This window comes from Periplaneta americana, chromosome 15 (genome assembly GCF_040183065.1).
Source record: "Periplaneta americana isolate PAMFEO1 chromosome 15, P.americana_PAMFEO1_priV1, whole genome shotgun sequence".
In the NCBI taxonomy this organism is placed as follows: domain Eukaryota; kingdom Metazoa; phylum Arthropoda; class Insecta; order Blattodea; family Blattidae; genus Periplaneta; species Periplaneta americana.
Window position 1 is genome coordinate 28,882,843 of NC_091131.1, and position 18,863 is coordinate 28,901,705.

At 36.6% G+C, this 18,863-nt stretch overlaps 1 protein-coding gene across 1 annotated transcript in view; it reads right to left on the reverse strand.

Moving 5' to 3' along the window:
* Window positions 1-2,090: 2,090 nt before the first annotated feature.
* LOC138715613 (43 kDa receptor-associated protein of the synapse) overlaps window positions 2,091-18,863 on the reverse strand; it is a 102,999-nt gene continuing 86,226 nt past the window's right edge. The window contains exons 7-9 of the mRNA XM_069848688.1: window positions 18,139-18,330; window positions 10,464-10,663; window positions 2,091-5,109 (exon numbers count right to left, since the gene is read on the reverse strand). Of these exons, the coding sequence (XP_069704789.1) occupies window positions 4,902-5,109; window positions 10,464-10,663; window positions 18,139-18,330 (600 nt within the window). The 3' untranslated portion in view covers window positions 2,091-4,901. The remainder of the gene's footprint in view (window positions 5,110-10,463; window positions 10,664-18,138; window positions 18,331-18,863) is intronic.

Consider the following 18,863-nt stretch of genomic DNA (forward strand, 5'->3'; position numbering starts at 1 on the left):
TATCTAGAATAACTATAGTTGAACAGGCAGCGTTTTGTAGAAATATTCTTATCAACGATAATGTCCATATTAAAATTATTCAGATAGAATATTAGTAAAAATATTAACTTTTAACTTAGTTAATAATTTTACACTGACAGTTCACTGCAACGTTTGATGGCAAGATAGAGCGAGTTGACTTAAATATAATCCTTCTCTAGCACTTAAATAATGTCAATGTATATTCAATTCTAACTTCATAATTTGATTTATGTAAGAAATAATATAAGGGACATTTTTCTTATAAGGAGGAAGAAATTCGGTACATAATGGTCTCCTCTCGTTTAATTTACTTTCTTTAATTAAATAATATTTTATGCGTGGTATTTTAAAATTATAATATATTATGCGAGAATTTGGTGTGTTCTAGGGTGGCCAGATGTTCTATATTTACATGCTGATTAGTGGTGTAATAATAATTTTTCTGACAGTGTATTTTATTTAAGTTTATTCAACTCAACATTCATACTTTTCCTGCAATAAGCTAGTGAATCAAAACATATTTCAATGCAAGAATATGAAATGCGCGTAGATCATACATCAATGTGATGAAAGACAAATAAAAAAAATGAAGTACTACAATACCTATGAAGTATTTTATAGAAAAATATACTCATGCTTTTCGGTGTCTAAGAAGGATGAAGTTATAGGAGAATGGAGGAAGTTACACAATGCAAAACTACACGCACTGTATTCTTCACCTAACATAATTAGGAACATTAAATCCAGATGTGTGAGGGCAGGGCATGTAGCACGTATGAATGAATCTAGAAATGCGTATAGAGTGTTAATTGGAAGACCTGAGGGAAAAAGACCTTTGGGAAAGCCGAGACGTAGATGGGAGGATAATATTAAAATGGATTTGAGGGAGGTGGGATATGATGGTAGGGACTGGATTAATCTTTCTCAGAATAGGGACCTGTAACGGGCGTATATGATGGCGGTAATGAACTTCCGGGTTCTCTAAAAGCCATTTGTAAGTAAGTATTTTGTTATGCAATAACTCTGGTGTCGCGAGTTTAACTTCCATATCACATTCCCGGCCGGGAGCATACGATCCGCGGTTCTCATGACACTCACGATTCATAGATAATCCGCTCACTCAGTCCGAGTCTTAAAGCATATCTCTTAACCTAGACTATCGTTTTCATCTCTGCAACTGCAGATATTCTCGTTGCTAGGGTCTCTGTTGTGTGGAGTCATTATTTTTAATGTGAGCAATAGAATTACATGTTATTTAGAATTACGTCTCGGCGGTTAGATAGACGTAGGCTAGCTTGTTTTTTGTTAGGAATAGAAGGTTCTGTATTTCCCCTTACTTTGGTAAAACTTTGCTAAAATAATTTCGAGATTGATAATATTTTAGAACTTTCATTACCAAATATATACTGTGTGATTCAAAATGCAGGCCTATCTGTGAAATGGTAGATTATGGAAAGTAACATCATTACTTTGAATGGATTGCGAAATAATTACAGTTGAAATATTCTAACATATGATGTTCATTATCGTGTCTAGCACCCTTCCTTTACTTGTCTATACGTCATGACTCTAGAGGGGGGTTATGTTTTGTAAACAAACGCCTCCCTTTGATGATGATCGAATCTGGAAGAAGTAAAGTTAGATCACTAACCTTGAGAATGCAAGTAACTTTTCTGAATAATGAATGAACTTGATTTAATCATTTCATTCTTAAACTTCCACTCTAGATAATAACAAATGCATACTACAAAATATCCGAGACGGCAAAAAAACGTAAGAAAATAGGCAATCGTAAATTTGTGGACAATATCCGTTATCTGTCATAGAATCAGTTGCATGTTAAAATTATATTATTTTCTATATCCGATTTTTTGGATGGAGGACACTTTGAACAAATCTTGTAAATAAACATAAGGCTCCCCAGCGTGATAAATTTAATGTTGATATAACACTGGTGATACGAACGGATATTTTCTAACTAACAATAAATAGTATATTACGATACAAGGTTGGGAAGTGCTTTTTACAAAACCGAAGAAAAGTTTGAAAAAAGAGCAAAGCGAGTTTTTCAATTTCCGAGATTTTGTAATGCACTTCACAAACGTGTACTGTACAACATTTTTTGCACGATTATATTTTTAAAATTGCAAATACAATATATTCCTTCAGTATAGTTTTATGTTATGAAGAATGGCTTCCCTAGCAACAAGTTTCTGTGTGAGAATTCTAACTTTCAAAGCCTAACAACAATATCTGTAAATACAGCAAAAAACATGATCGTGCAAAAAAAGTATTACTGAATGATATTTTCATGTTGTTCTGATGCTACTGGAATTCCAATTAAATAATAGTAACTTCATGTAATGGAAATCGTATCACAACATCACAGTTTCAAATTAAACTTAAAAATATTGTATCTCTGAAACAACGCTCTATTTTTTTTAAATGTTTCAGATACAAATCTTTCATCACCCAGCATTTCACAAAAATCTTTCGAAACATTCTGTATATTATTATTATTAACGAATTTTAAATTCATAAGCTGAACAATTTCATTTTTAAGTAAAATGTTTCGTCATGCTGTAATATTTTCAGATTCGAGCAATACTGAAGAAAATTCTTAATTTCATAATATTACGTCGGTGTTGACTAGTTCCGGCATTCCTACATTTTCTAAGAACGGGTAAGGTATATAGTTCCAGATGCACTGTAACTATTAACCTATAATCCAACATACTATCGTCAGGTATATTATTTAGAGTCTGACGAGTTTTGGTGTACAGTCATTTGTCTATAAACTATGAAACTGCGATCACCAGAAGTCACTTTTAAATGCAATTCATAATACTTCAACATAACTACTCGAAATTTTGTTTCTACCTCTTCGTTTTTCATTACTTGCATACGTCTGATTTCATACGCCATCTTATTTTTGTTTTTGCGAATCTCCTAGTAAAATAATCAATAGTCTTCGCAGTCTAGCAAAATGCTAGTATAGTCTGCAAGAAACATAGCAGAAGAGAAATGAACAGTAAATGCAGTTAACTAGTACTTCTATATTTCTACACGAAACTTTTATTTTGTCATTCAATTTTTTATTTTATTTCCGCATCATACTGAACAGTAAATATTATTATTTTGATGCTGAAATTGACGAAATTTTAGTTTTAAGACACCGTGTGTGTGTGTGTGTGTGTGTGTGTTTAAGGGAGAAGTTTTATATAATATTCTTATTGAATTTGGTATTCCCAAGAAACTAGTTCGATTAATTAAAATGTGTCTTAGTGAAACTTACAGCAGAGTCCGTATAGGCCAGTTCTATCTGATGCTTTTCCAATTCACTGCGGGCTAAAGCAGGGAGATGCACTATCACCTTTACTTTTTAACTTCGCTCTAGAATATGCCATTAGGAAAGTTCAGGATAACACAGAGGGTTTGGAATTGAACGGGTTACATCAGCTATTTGTCTATGAAGATGACGTGAATATGTTACGAGAAAATCCACAAACAATTAGGGAAAACGCGGAAATTCTACTTGAAGCAAGTAAAGGGATAGGGTTGGAAGTAAATCCCGAAAAGACTAAGTACATGATTATGTCTCGTGAACAGAATATTGTACGAAATGGAACTATAAAAGTTGGAGATTTATCCTTCGAAGAGGTGGAAAAAATTCAAATATCTTGGAGCAACAGTAACAAATAGAAGTGACACTCGGGAGGAAATTAAACGCAGAATAAATATGGGAAATGCGTGTTATTATTCGGTTGAGAAGCTTTTGTCATCTAGACTGCCGTCAAAAAATCTGAAAGTTAGAATTTATAAAACAGTTATATTACCGGTTGTCCTGTATGGTTGTGAAACTTGGACTCTCACTTTGAGAGAGGAACAGAGATTGAGGGTTTTTGAGAATAAGGTTCTTAGGAAAATATTTGGGGCTAAGAGGGATGAAGTTACAGGAGAAAGGAGAAAGTTACACAACGCAGAGCTGCACGCATTGTATCCTTCACCTGACATAATTAGGAACATTAAATCCAGGCGTTTGAGATGGGCAGGGCATGTAGCACGTATGGGCGAATCCAGAAATGCATATAGAGTGTTAGTTGGGAGGCCAGAGGGGAAAAGACCTTTGGGAGGCCGAGACGTAGATGAGAAGATAATATTAAAACGGATTTGAGGGAGGTGGGATATGACGGTAGAGACTGGATTAATCTTGCTCAGGAAAGGGACCAATGGCAGGCTTATGTGATGGCGGCAATGAGGCTCCGGGTTCCTTAAAAGCCAGTAAGTAAGTAAGTAAGTAAGTAAGTAAGTAAGTAAGTAAGTAAGTAAGTAAGTAAGTAAGTAAGTAAGTAAGTAAGTGTGTGTTTATTGCTGCAGACTGTAAGGATTTCTCAGAAACAATTCAGAAAATATGCTTTCACCTTACATTACTTTAAATGTATTAAATATGACTCAAAATCTGGCCACCCTATGGTGTATTTTGACTAGGATTAATATTAATTATACCAAAATGACGCCTTATGGGGCCCACCCGCCTCTTTTCCTATAGTAATGCATTCAACAGCTGACCACAGTAATGTGCACTTTGGGTCTGTGAGAGGTCAGGGATCTATTTAAGTATGTCCATAAATTTTCATAAAACATAACAACAAACACAACACTATACTGGATGAGCATTTTGTTAAAATGTAGGGCATTTACATTCACAAATATCACGATTTTAATAGTTTCCTCTTTCATTTAGACTGAATTATTTGGACCGAGCATTGTAACAAATGCATCCCCACACAAGTTATATTTTTATCTATCTCAACCCGTGGCGTTTCAGGTTGGCAGCCCTGAGACTCCGTCATTGTGTTGGTGTTGGCAGTGTTCCCGTCCTAGACGGATGAGGTTGCTTGATGGCTGTTGAGGGTGAGGCTGCTGGCCCTGAGACTCAGGCTCGCGAGGCTGAACGTGGAGCGATGTTGATTCATGTTGTGAGGGTCATCGCAATACAGGTAGAGCCTCGAGCTCACGGACCGGTGGCAATCTGGACAAAGGCGCTTCTTCTTCTTGTCTCTTCGTTTCAGGATGTCGTGAGCACATCTGGAAGCCGAAAGTATAGAAGAAATCATGAAAGTAAAGCGATTTATTTTACATCGGCATTTCTTGAGTTATGTTAATCACATTTACAGTTCTAAATTATCTATATTCCGCAAAACACCATCCAAGATCTGTACAGAGGGTACCGTAAATAATTCATTAAATTCAGGGATTAATATTTGAGATACTTACTTACTTACAAATGGATTTAAGGAACCTACAGGTTCATTGCCGCCCTCAGATAAGCCCGCCATCGGTCCCTATCCTGTGTAAGATTAATCCAGTCTCTATCGTCATATCCCACCTCCCTCAAATCCATTTTAATATTATCCTCCCATCTACGTCTCGGCCTCCCCAAAGGTCTTTTTCCTTCTTTTCTCTCAACTAACACTCCATAATTTAGAATTCATTTTTATATTTCAATATGCATAGTGAATTATTAAATAAGTATATAATAAATTTTCAATCTTAAGACATATCAACTTGCAAATGTTTATTTGCTATTTAATAAGATATATGAACGTTTTCGCCGTTTGGGGCATCTTCAGATATAACAAAAACATATAATCTGAACCTATAATAATAATAAATTATGCAAATAACAAAGAATAAAGAACAATGTATGTATGCAATGCATGAGATTCATGAGCTTTATGTAAAATGTGAAATAATACAGGATAATTGTTGATATAATCTTTAGATTTGAAATTGAATTGGACGGATATTTTATACATATAGCTCATGTTACAAATAAAATATACAATTATGATTAAAATTTGTCAATAATGTTAAAATTTATAATGATAATGTATAAAATAGATTTTAAGAATAGTCATTAGTTGAGGATTGTCGTAGGGTATACGATAATTTATTTGTAACATGAGCTATATGTATAAAATATCCGTCCAATTCAATTTCAAATCTAAAGATTATATCAACAATTATTTCACATTTTACATAAAGCTCACGAATCTCATGCATTGCATACATACATTGTTCTTTATTCTTGTTATTTGCATAATTTATTATTATTATTATTATAGGTTCAGATTATATGTTTTTGTTATATCTGAAGATGCTCCAAACGGCGAAAACGTTCATATATCTTATTAAATAGCAAATAAACATTTGCAAGTTGATATGTCTTAAGATTGAAAATTTATTATATACTTATTTAATAACACTCCATATGCATTTCTGAATTCTCCCATACGTGCTACATGTCCTGCCCACTTCAAACGTCTGGATTTAATGTCCCTAATTATGTCAGGTGAAGAATACAATGCATGCAGTTCTGCGTTGTGTAACTTTCTCCATTCTCCTGCAACTTTATCCCTCTCAGCTCCAAATATTTTTCTAAGAACCTTATTCTCAAACATCCTTAATATCTGTTCCTCTCTCAAAGTGAGAGTCCAAGTTTCACAGCCATACAGAACAACCGGTAATATAACTGTTTTGTAAATTATAACTTTTAGATTTTTTGACAGCAGACTAGATGACAAAAGCTTCTCAACTAAATAATAATAGGCATTTCCCATGTTTATTCTGCGTTTAATTTCCTCCCGAGTGTCACTTATATTTGAAGAGTCCACTGCAAGAATGATGGATGTCACTTTCTTGTCGAAAATGAACCAAGACTGTCAACGTTTAGCTTAAGACATATAGAATGTACATACAGTTATATATGGCATTTACACTGATAGTCATTGTCCAGTAATGATCGGAAAATCACAGTTAAGCTTTGAGCGCTAAGCATTTCAAACATTCAATTGGTTCTCCTGCAATATGTATTCGAAATGACATCCATCATTCTTGCAGTGGAATCTTCATTTGTTACTGTTGCTCCAAGATATTTGAATTTTTCCACCTCTTCGAAGGATAAATCTCCAATTTTTTTGTTTCCATTTCGTACAATATCAATCTTTGAGATATTTCAAGCAAAAACAATTTTGCTCGTTTTTACTTCCTTTCCGAGATAAAAATTATTTTCTGTTAAACATTTCATAGCTTGTTTCGGGAAAGCTATTGATTTAATTCCCAATATGTTCAGTCAATATAAGATAATAGTTTACAGTAATAGGATAACAATATAAAATAAAGAAACGAAACTGTGTTGGAAACATTGGGGAAGAAAGAATGATTCTGAAACTGATCAGGAAGAGGAGGAGGAATTAGCTGGGCCACTGGTTGAGAAGAAACAGCCTTCTGAAAGATGCACTGGAAGGAATGGTGAACGGGAGAAGAGTTCGGGGCAGAAGAAGACATCAGATAAACAACATTAATATACTGCGTGTTCAGTTCAAAGTGTGTCTTGACTCGCTGTATGCCGTCATGTGGCTAGCCGATGAACCTAGAGAATTCAATCTTCCTACACTTCCGCAGGTGCATATTACTTATGTGCCAGAGAAGTTGCCTAGCAAGTACGGCGTTCATTCAGAAGAGTATAGATTGACAAATCGAACTGAAACCCTGACCGAGTTACTACGTGAGCGCTGGCTGTCTTGGGGAGGGGCAAGTGAGAAAGCATGGGGGGAAGGGAGAGAGCACTATGCACTATATTTGCAGGTCCACTCACAGTTTGTCAAACCTGCTAACAAAAGCATTAAAAGGTTGACTAGTTGCCTGCAATGCTAGCATAATGGAACCTTCCTAGCCGACAGTCGAGGCAAAAATGAAGAATCCGTGATTGTGGTAATACTGGAGAGTGGTTCTTCTATTGGTCGCGATGCCCACACACCCCCTCTCAGATATTTACGTGGTGATTGGTGACTGAATGACGAGGAGCGAGGGAGAGAGAAGAAAGAAAGAGAGAGATTCCAGGAGTTGGCGTGTTTTACGGGGTTTCACTTGAAGTTGTCAAACTATACTTATCGATAAGTACCGTAACGCCGGTAGTGGCAGGAATGTGAGCTGTTTAGAAACACGTACTGAGGTGAGTTTTTTTCTTACTGTCGAGATGTGGGGAGAGGGTTAAGACGATTACTTGTGTACAGTATTTATTGACATTAACTTCGACGGTCAACATGGACACGGAGCATTTGATTTGTGTTGTGGAATGTTGCCGTACGCAACGGATGATAACAAATACCCTGCGTACAACTTGCCCGCGCAGAACACAGTTCGAAAGAGGTTATGGTAGCACACAGACCATACCATCTGTTGCTACGACGTTCAAGATATACCGTACACGTTCTCGAATTCAGATTGAACGCCTTGATTAATAGGCAACTTCTCTGACATAAAAGCTGAAATTCGCTTCAAATAGCTGACTCACAACAGTGACGTCATGACATACTTTGAAATGAACACCCAGTATACTGGGTGTTCAGTTCAAAATGTGTCATGGCTCGCTGTATGTCGTCATGTGGCTAGCCGATGAGCCTAGAGAATTCAATCTTCCTACACTTCCGCAGAGGCGTATTACCTAAATGCGAGAGAAGTTGCCTAGCAAGTACGGCGTTCATTCTGAAGATTACTTACCGATACGTACGGTAACGCCAGTAGTGGCAAGAATGTGAACTGTTTGGAAACACGTACTGAAGTGAGTTTTTTTTTCTTGCTGTCGGGATATGGGGAGAGGGTTAAGACGATTACTTACGTACAGCATTTATTGACATTAACTTCGACGGTCAACATGGACACGGAGCATTTGATTTGTGTTGTGGAATGTTGCCGTACGCAACCGATGATAAATACCCTGCGTACGACTTGCCCGCGCAGAACACAGTTCGAAAAAGGTTATGGTAGCACATAAACCGTACCATCTGTTGCTACGACGTTCAAGATATACCATACACGTTCTCAAATTCAGATTGAACGCCTTGATTAATAGGCAACTTCTCTGACATAAAAGCTGAAACTCACTTCAAATCGCTGACTCACAACAGTGACGTCATGACACACTTTGAAATGAACTCCCAGTATATGCGGAGACTAAGAGGAAGACAGAAAATAGGGAGGATTGGAGAATGCTGGGTTTGCAGTGCTGCCCTTGAGCAGAACACTGAATGAATACTACTGGGTTCAAAAAGTTCCCGGAATTTTACTACCATTTTTCGTATTAATATATAACAAGGGATATTATACATTTGTTTTGTTGGTAACATTCATGATGTCATTTCCTTAAAGTTTGTTGATAATGGCGATTGTTGGTTTTGAGTTGTAGGCAATTGTTTATCATAGTGTTTTGTTTGTTCGTCGCAGTTTGTATTTATGTCCACAGAGCAACGTACAAATATCAAGTTCTGTGTTTTGTTACACAAAAGTCCTGCAGAGACATTAAGATTGTTGGAAGAAGCATAATGGCGAAGCAGCAATGAAAACTCAAGTGTATGCCTGGCATACACGCTTTTCTGGTGGCCGCGATAGCATCAAAGATGACGTACGCAGCGACCGACCAATAACTGCAACAAATGAAGCAATCGCTCAGCATGTGAGTAATGTTGTGAGGGACGACCGACGTAAAACCATAAAAGAGATAGCAGCAGAGGTCGGAATATCAGTCGGAAGTGTACACAATGTACTTCACAAGCATCTCAACATGCATTACGTGTCTCAGAAGTTAGTTCCGAAAATGTTGTCGGCAGAACAGAAAGAAACAAGAATGACTCTTGCTCGGGACATGATCAGTATGGCTGATGAAGATGGTGATTTCTTAAACAAAATTATTGCTGGTGATGAAACTTGGTGCTACTTGTACGACCCAGTCCCTAAACGACAGTCATCTGAGTGGAAATCGAAAACATCTCCTCGGAAGCAAAAATTTCCTAGGGACACTTCCAAAGGCAAAGTTATGTTGGAAGTTTTCTTCGACTCTCAGGGTCTCATCCACCATGAGTTCATTCCAGAAGGTCGTACTGTAACGAAAGAATTGTACGTAGAAATCCTCCGTCGCCTCCGGGACGCAGTGAGAAGGAAGCGTCCAGAAAAGTGGGTAGAAAACAACTGGTTCCTTATGCATGACAATGCACCTGCTTATCGCGCAATTATTGTAAAGAATTTTCTTGCCAGGCACAACATAACTGCTTTGGATCACCCACCATACTCTCCTGATCTCTCACCCCCTGATTACTTTCTGTTTCCCCGTCTGAAAAGTCATCTGAAAGGACGGAGATTCAATGCTGAAGAGGTTATCGCAAACGCGACGAGAGCACTAAGACGGGTTTCACAAAATGGCTTCCAGGCCTGCTTCCAGGAACTCTACACGCGTTGGCAAAAGTGTGTTGTTGCGGAAGGCAACTATTTTGAAGGGAATGCTGTAGAAGAGTGTTTAAGGTACGTTGTTTCTATGATACTAGCAAATTCCGGGAACTTTTTGAACGTAGTATGTATAAAGTGAAAGTAGTGATAGAGCGGACCTGGCATGGAGTATGTGTGAGCAGGGCAGCGCCTCCAGGCTGTCCGAGTCGAGGCCGAAGGGCAGGTTGCAGGCGCCGCACTGCAGCTCCAGCTCCTCCTCCAGGCACTGCGCCAGGCGCTCGTGCACTGCCTGCTGCTCCTCGTCTCCCAGACTCTGGTAGATGCGGCTCAGCCGCACCCGCACGGTCCGCACCAGCAGCTGCACCAACGAGGAGACTTTCAGAACAGCGGGTTGTTTCACAGACACGTGCTATGTACACTGCTCCGTCGATGTAGGAGAACGCCAATGTCTACCTACTTAGATATAACACGCGGAGCAAGTCCCTGCAATCGGCAAGCATCGTACTGTAGAGCCCGGACGAGAAGTCATGGCATCGGCGCGAGAGACGCATTTTAGTTCGTTTGCTTGGACTCGCCCTCACACTCAACTGGAGGGGTGTTGGGTTAGTTGGTTACTAGCATTCCGAGTGTTCAGATCGTTCTGCTACTACCGCTATTGCTAATACTGAAAACATTATCCTTCAGACCGCCCTCATTATGGCATTATCTAAGGTGTGAAATCATAGAGTAGTTCATAGTCAAGGACATGAAATAGCATGCAATGTATGGAAATTCATGTCAGAAGAGGCTGTAAACGGAATACCAATTCCACTGAAAAGCGTGTGTGCAAGAGTACTGGCTGCCACTGGTATTTCAAAGCAAACCTTGGCAAGAATCAGGAAAGAAGGGGAAAATATTGAGGCAGGAACAGCAGATTCTTTCTCCAGTCCGGAAAAATCACAGCCGAAGAAGAAGATTGTTGCAGCTGTAGACAGTTTTGATGAGGAAGTCATAAGAAGACTCATTTATAATTTCTACGCTACTCATAAGCAGAGGCCGACTCTGCAATCGCTTCTTCCAAAAATGGTTATCAGTGTATGATTATGTGAAGAAAGTAGAGAACAATTACATTGAAATTGAGCACGTGATGGACGTATTTTGGAGAACATTTCCATAGACTTAGGGACATCTGATTCCAGCACAGATCAGTCCTCTGATTCGGACAGAGAATAAGAATATAAATATGGAATAGCGGGCGTAATTCCATTAGGTAGCTTCGGACTCTTCAGTAGGAAAGTAGTGATACTAAGGTAAGACGAATGTTTTTGGAAAGAGATGAAACGAATATGCCTGCCGCTCTGAGCTTGAGAACCGTAACCTAAACAACCCCCACTCCTCTACCCTGCTGGCCGGCAATTTAAAACTTCGCGCATGTTGGTGCCATAACATCTCGTCTCAGCTCTACCTCCAGGGGTACGCGGGGTGTCTCAAGGGGTACGCATCCCACTGATTACGCATGTAAAAATGCTGACATATTTATTTGTTGACAGTTATTAATGCATTATGTTATATTTTCTTTCATCGTATCAACTTTTGTTATTTTTTGCTTGAATAACATTTTACGTAATTCATCACTATTAATATTGCATGAATAATAACTGTATAATAATAATAATAATAATAATAATAATAATAATAATAATAATAATAATCATCATCATCATCATCCTTCATGCATTAGGAAATTGATTCCTGTAGCAGCTACTGAAATTGGTCCATCCATCTTTTGGCTGGTCTTCCAATATTTCTTCTTCCCCGAGGTTTATATTTCCAAAACTTATATGGTATCCTGTCCTCCCGCATCCTTGAAATGTGAGACATCCATGTATTTCTATATTCTTCTATTTTGTTGTTTAATTCATATATCTCAGGTTGGAATGCTGAAAGGTGGCAACCCCACCGTCCAACTATATCTGCACAGCCCTCGTAAGGCGGTCAGATGAAATCTCAATTACTGGTAAGCTACAGAATAATGGACCCCGATCACATAATAATAATAATAATAATAATAATAATAATAATAATAATAATAATAATAATAATAATAATAATAATATATTTATTTTCAATACAACATCAATCATAGACTTTTCTTAATTCTTATATAACTGAAATGCAGTTTGGGGTACAAATACATTTTGGGGGTACGTTAGCACAAAAGATTGAATACCACTGAGGTAGAACATGAAAGTCAAGGAATATTATGGACAGTAAAAAATCGATCTTACGGGAATGGGTATTTAAGAGGTTGTTAATTCATTATGAAAAGTGAAACTGATACAACGTTAATACAAATTAACTTTATTTTCTTGAATATATGGCGAATATAGATGTTGATTATAGAATAAATGAAAGAATGAACGAATCAATCAATCAATGTTGCTGCTGTTTAGCCCCAATGATTCACAGAATAGGAGTGGTAAGCACAATAAGCCTCAGGTTGCAGTGTAAATCTTCTGGTCCCTCCTCCGTATAAGAGAACAGACAGACAGACAGACAGATAGATAAATACATAAATACATAAATTAATGAGTAAATGAATGGATGAATGAATTAATGAATTAATTAATAAGTAAGTAAATAAAGAAAAGAAAAAAAGAAAGGAAGAAAGAAAGAAGGAAAGAAAGAAAGAAAGAAAGAAAGAAAGAAAGAAAGAAAGAGAGGGAGGAAGAAAGAAAGAAAGAAAGAAAAAGGAAAGAAGAAAAAAGAAAGAAAGGAAGAAAGAAAGAAAAAAAGAAAGAAAGAAAGAAAGGGAGAAAGGAAGAAAGAAAGAAAAAGGAAAGAAGAAAAAAGAAAGGAAGAAAGAAAGAAAAAAGAAAGAAAAAAGAAAGAAAGAAAGGAAGAAAGGAAGGAAGAAAGAAAGAAAGAAAGAAAGAAAGAAAGGAAGAAAGAAAAAGGAAAGAAGAAAAAAGAAAGAAAGGAAGAAAGAAAGAAAAAAGAAAGAAAGAAAGGGAGAAAGGAAGAAAGAAAGAAAGAAAAAAGGAAGGAAGAAAGAAAGAAAAAAAAGGAAGAACAAAAAGAAAGAAAGAAAGAAAGAAGAAAGAAAGAAAGAACGAAAGAAAGGAAGGAAGGAAGAAAGGAAGAAAGAAAGAGAGAGAGAAAGAAAGGAAGAAAGAAAGAAAGAAAGAAAGAAAGAAAAAGGGAAGAAAGGAAGAAAGAAAGAAAAAAGAAAGAAAGAAAGAAAGGGAGAAAGGAAGAAAGAAAGAAAGGAAGGAAGAAAGAAAAAAGAAAGGAAGAAAGAAAGAAAGGAATGAGTGAGTGAATGAATGAAGGAATGATGGAATGAACGAACGAATGAATGAAAGAATGGATGAATGAAGGAAGGAAGGAATCATAGAATGAATGAATGAATGAATGAATTAATTAATTAATTAATTAAAGAATGAAGGAATGAATGCATGAATGAAGGACTAAATAAATAGATGAAGCAATAAATAAAGGATTAAATAAGAAAATAATTAAATAAGTAAAGAAAAAATAGAAATAATAAATACTACCTGCTGTTTTCAAGGCGTTGAATAATATTGACTCTGTCAGAAATACTCAGACATGAACGTGTTTGTGACGCGATGCCTTACCGGTATGCGGGGGGACTTGGATTCTCGTCACAACGGACCACGTTGTACTGTTTTCTGCTTTCTTAGACCTCAAACACATTCTACTAAATCGGCGCAGCAGTGTATACCCTAAACACAGAGGGTCCGTAAAAGGTCGTCGAAGAACAGCAAGAGGACATAATACCGATCAATTTAAGTACTGGAACTGATATTCCACGGCCAGTCCTTTCGGAGATATTGTGGCTGGTATCTGTCAAAATTTTTGTGATAATAAACTTCTTATTGTGCATAATATAGTAAGTTTGAATTAGTCAGTCAAATGGAGTTACATAAAGAGTGAACCGTAAGTAATGTCATTAATTTCGGGGGTTATTTTATTTTTTAGATATTTCAAACAAAGCAGTACTACAATTTTGCTCGTTTCTGATACCTTTTCGAGATAAAAATTGTTTTATGTGAAAAATTTCACACCGTGTTTTGGGAAAACTATTGATTTAATGCCCAATATCCTCAGTCTATTTAAGAGAGGAGTATATTATGATACTAAATGTATTAAATAATTTTATTTCTGTCCTTAAATGTGTAGAAAGTTGTTGCGAACATATGTAAGATCGTGAGTTATGTTCTGAACATTTATAAATCATTGTCTAAACCAGCGGTGACCAAAGTGGATGTCGTGATTACATCGTGTAATCATAGACATTCAAACACATTGCTGTGTGTTTCATTCAAGTACTGAAGGCAAGCAGTGGCGGTATCATGTCGCTCTACAAACTCTGTCTCTGCAAGCAGTAAGAGGTGGTTTCGTAAAGAATGAGAAGGAGAAATTTTTTGTTGTTCTGTCGGACAAAATGTGATATGTTTACTTTGCTCAACGGTTCAATTAAGAGTATATAGAAACATTAATTGCCACGCTGAATAATGTATTATTATTATTATTATTATTATTATTATTATTACTGACCACTAAGTATGTGTTGCTATAATTCTTCTGTACGTGCATGAATATTGATAGTTTTAGATCTTCTCCATAGAAGGATAAAATTATTAGGCTTTATCTCAATTTTAATCTCCTTAGGGGGAGAGGATGGTATTTTTTAGTGAAGAATGAGTAAATTTTCAAAAAAAATTTTTTTCTTTAAAATATTCTGTGATATGTGTGGAATGCATAGCATAACATTTTGTGGTATTTGTGCCCTTATCGGATGTTGAGTCGCCATTTTTAAACTTCCTGCGTTATGGATTTTTAAACCACTCGCCCTCTTTTCTTGTTGCTTCCGGTAAATTAAATAAAAAAAAAATCTTTAAAATACCCTTTGATATGTGTGGAATGCATTACATAACATTTTGTGGGTATTTGTGTCCTTATCGGATATTGAGACATCATTTTTAAACTTCCTGCGCTATGGATTTTTAAATCACACGCCCACTTTTATCGGTTTCCAGTAACTTCCTTTTTTTTTTTTTTTTTTTTTTTGCTACATTGCCAGACAAAAATGGATATAATTTCTGAACTATTAAAGATACATGCATGAAATTTAGAACACACATTCTTTAGACTGTTAGGAAACTTTTCTCTGTAACAGAATTTTGTTAATTGATTTCATTTAAAAAAATACGTCCGTTTGTTTGCAAGAAAGGAAATCAGAAAATTGTTATTAAATTTTAATTGTTTATTTTACAAACGTAGGGACTAATATCAAAATTCTATTACAGACAGTTTGTAGAACATGCTATTGCAAATACATTGCAAAAAAAGTTTGAATCTATCTTTAAAAACGGTTTAGATATATCGGTTTTAGTACAATCGTGCAGTGGGTATATTTTTTTCAAATTTGGGCCCCCAAATAATTTTTTTCTCAAAATATTTTTATTTGGTTCAGTTGCCACAGCTATGAGCTCTCTACATACAAAAAAATTAATATTTTAAACCAAATAGGAAAAAAGTTTTAAAAATACCACCCTCTCCCCTTAATCTTTAGATTAGGGTAACTATTTATTAGTTATTCATTTAATAATAATATTGTACAAAAACTGATTCAATATTATGTGCCAACGAACTGTTAAACGCCAGGAACTGACATGTCTTAAATCACACCAGGAAGAGAAAGATGACATAAATAAATGTAAGGAAGTCAGCTACCTAATGGGGTTTGAAATATCTCGTGCTGTAAGGCCTTTTAATAGAACAGAATTTCTCAAAAGAGTAATGATTAAAATAGGTTAAATAACTTGTCCATAGGAAATTTTTAATGTTGAAAAACTACAAATTTCTCGACCAAGTATCGAGAGAAGAATTTAGAAAATTCCTCATTATATTCAATAGGAAAGTTTAAAAAAGAAGCAAGAAAAATAGTATATTATTCACTGGCTCTTGATGACAGCAGTGACATTACTGAGACAGCAAAGCTTGAGGTTTTTATCCGCGGGATTGATCAAGATGTTAGAAATTAATATACCTACAGTTACATTGAAAACTATTGGGCACCAATGATATTGAAGTTATGAATCAAAATAATCCAGAAGAGCATAAACCATGAGCAATCATTAAAATGTATGATCCACAGTATCGAATAGCATTTTATATTAAAATGTTAACCACCACTGGTTGTAAGTTTTCATGCCAAGCGCTTTTTCTCCATCTCCTTACTTCATAGGCTGACTGTCGTATGTAATCGCTGCAATTCGAGTTTTGGTCACCGCTGGTCTAAAGAAACGTTGTGAATATATATCGATAAACAGGGATTCCATTTTGAACAAAATCTATAAAGGAATGTATAGTCAAATGTTAATTGAATATAATTAAATGTAAGGAAGTGTTTGGGGAAAGTGACTTTTGACCCACCTTGTATTGTATACAATAAATAAATACTTCGTTGCTAGGAAAACGTGGACAGCAGATGAGCGATAATTTCAGTACTGTTTGTTTTGATGTAGCCTATACCGTTATAACTAGACTTCGTTGAATTGCCACACGCAGCATGCAATCAGGTTGCCGATGTACGGTAGTATAGAAGAGGTGAGCGACCGCCCGGTCTCGTAGTATAAGCAGTTGATGTTAAGAGTTGTGACCGGTCCAAATAGATAGAGCAGCTACTGCTAATGTACTGTATACTTAAGTAAGCACTTGTTTTTGCATTACTGTGGTTGGAATAGTCAAAGCTTAACATTTGTTCAGTGCAGACAATAATTGAATCAAACACACTACAATGAGAGTGTTGCTGTTCCAAACAATTGCCCCTGGAATACCCTTACCCCCACAGCCAGTCTTGACCCGTTGGGAAACGTGGTTGGTTGCTGTTAATTATTATGCAGAACATTACGGCAAAGTAATGGAGGTAATTGATGCATTGGATAGCACAGACAGTTTCGCTGTTGCAGCTGTAAAACAGCTATTGGAAGATATTCTGTTCATTAATTCTAATTTTAAAATCGTGTTCAAAAGCATCATCCTGTTAGAATCGTCTAAACTACAACTTCTCAGAAGCCCTTAATATAGTGAATAAAGTATCACAAAGCATTATCCAAAATAGCAATTCACTAATTTCAGAAAAAAGTGAAGTGTAAGTTGAGAAACATTATTGCTAAAAATTCAGCCTATTCACAACTTCGTATTATAAATGATGTACTATCAGGTCACGACAAGATGTCTGAAGTTGGTGTACTAAAAAGTAGTGACTTTCCGTTCTTCAAATATGTACGTATTACATCGTGTGATGTTGAACGTACATTTTCCCAAAATAAAAACTGTTTAAGTGACCATCGGAGGAGATTACTTTGCAGTCGCTCAAAATGTACGTAACTCGTCACTGCAATGCACATATTCAAGGATGATGTGAGTATGTTACATTAAATTTTAAGAGTTAATATATCTCATTATTAAATAATTGTGTATATACATGTTTAGACAATTCCTACATCCATGATCATTCTTTTCATATTTTTCTTGAATGCAGAATACAGGTTTTATTGTAACCGCAGTATACTGCTCTGTGTTTACATCAGAGGAATACTCCTTTCTTTGCACGCTCCCATCTCATACAGTCTATACCGCGTGCGCAGTAAACCTTGTGATTCTCGTGGCAATTCCACGAAGTCTAGTTATAACAAAATTTTCATTAATATTTCCAGAAAAAAATATTGAGAACCATTTATTTTTCTTAAAGAGTCATAAAGTAACCAAGACAGCAATATAATCACGACCACCTCAATGTTGATTGTTACACATCCTATTCACCTTCGCCCCCACTGAGCTGGCGACCTCTAGCAGTCTGGTGTTGAACTCCAGAGGGCGGCAGTTACATATCTTCTGCTGCAGCCGGAGGGCCTCCAGACAACGCGCAGCGCCATCCATGGCCTCCATCTGACACAACCTGTCTCCCATGCCAGCTGCAGAACCCATCGCGCTCTCGTACTGTCGGTACGCCTTCTGCAACATGGTGGAGGAAACCTGGTTCACTCGGCGACACCTGTCCTCAGTCAAGGGCTTCAGGGAGACATGCATATAGTAAAGGGAGCCAGCCTGTCGTTTTGCCAGAAATTATTCAACTCAGCTTCACAGGGAGCTTTATCTGAAAGCCTGATTTGCATAATATACAGAATGTTTCGAAAATAGAGGGCATAATCTCAGGTATGTATTCCCCATATGTAGACAATACAAAAAGTTCATTACAACATGTGTCCGGAAATGCTTGGTTTCGGAGTTATGTCCTTCAAAACAGTGATATTCACCGGAACGTTTTTCTACCTGCAGATAGTTGCCTTTACAGCAGATATTAACAGAGGACACTCTGACAGTTAATTCCAAGGCAAAGGGTACTTTGAGTGTTGTGTTTGGCGTTGTACTGTGCGACATGTACTCAAATCAGGAGCTGGCAGAAGTGCATTTCATGTACGGTAAGGCGGAGGGCAACGCTGCGCTGGCTCGTCGTTTGTACCAGGAGAGATATCCTGATCGATGGA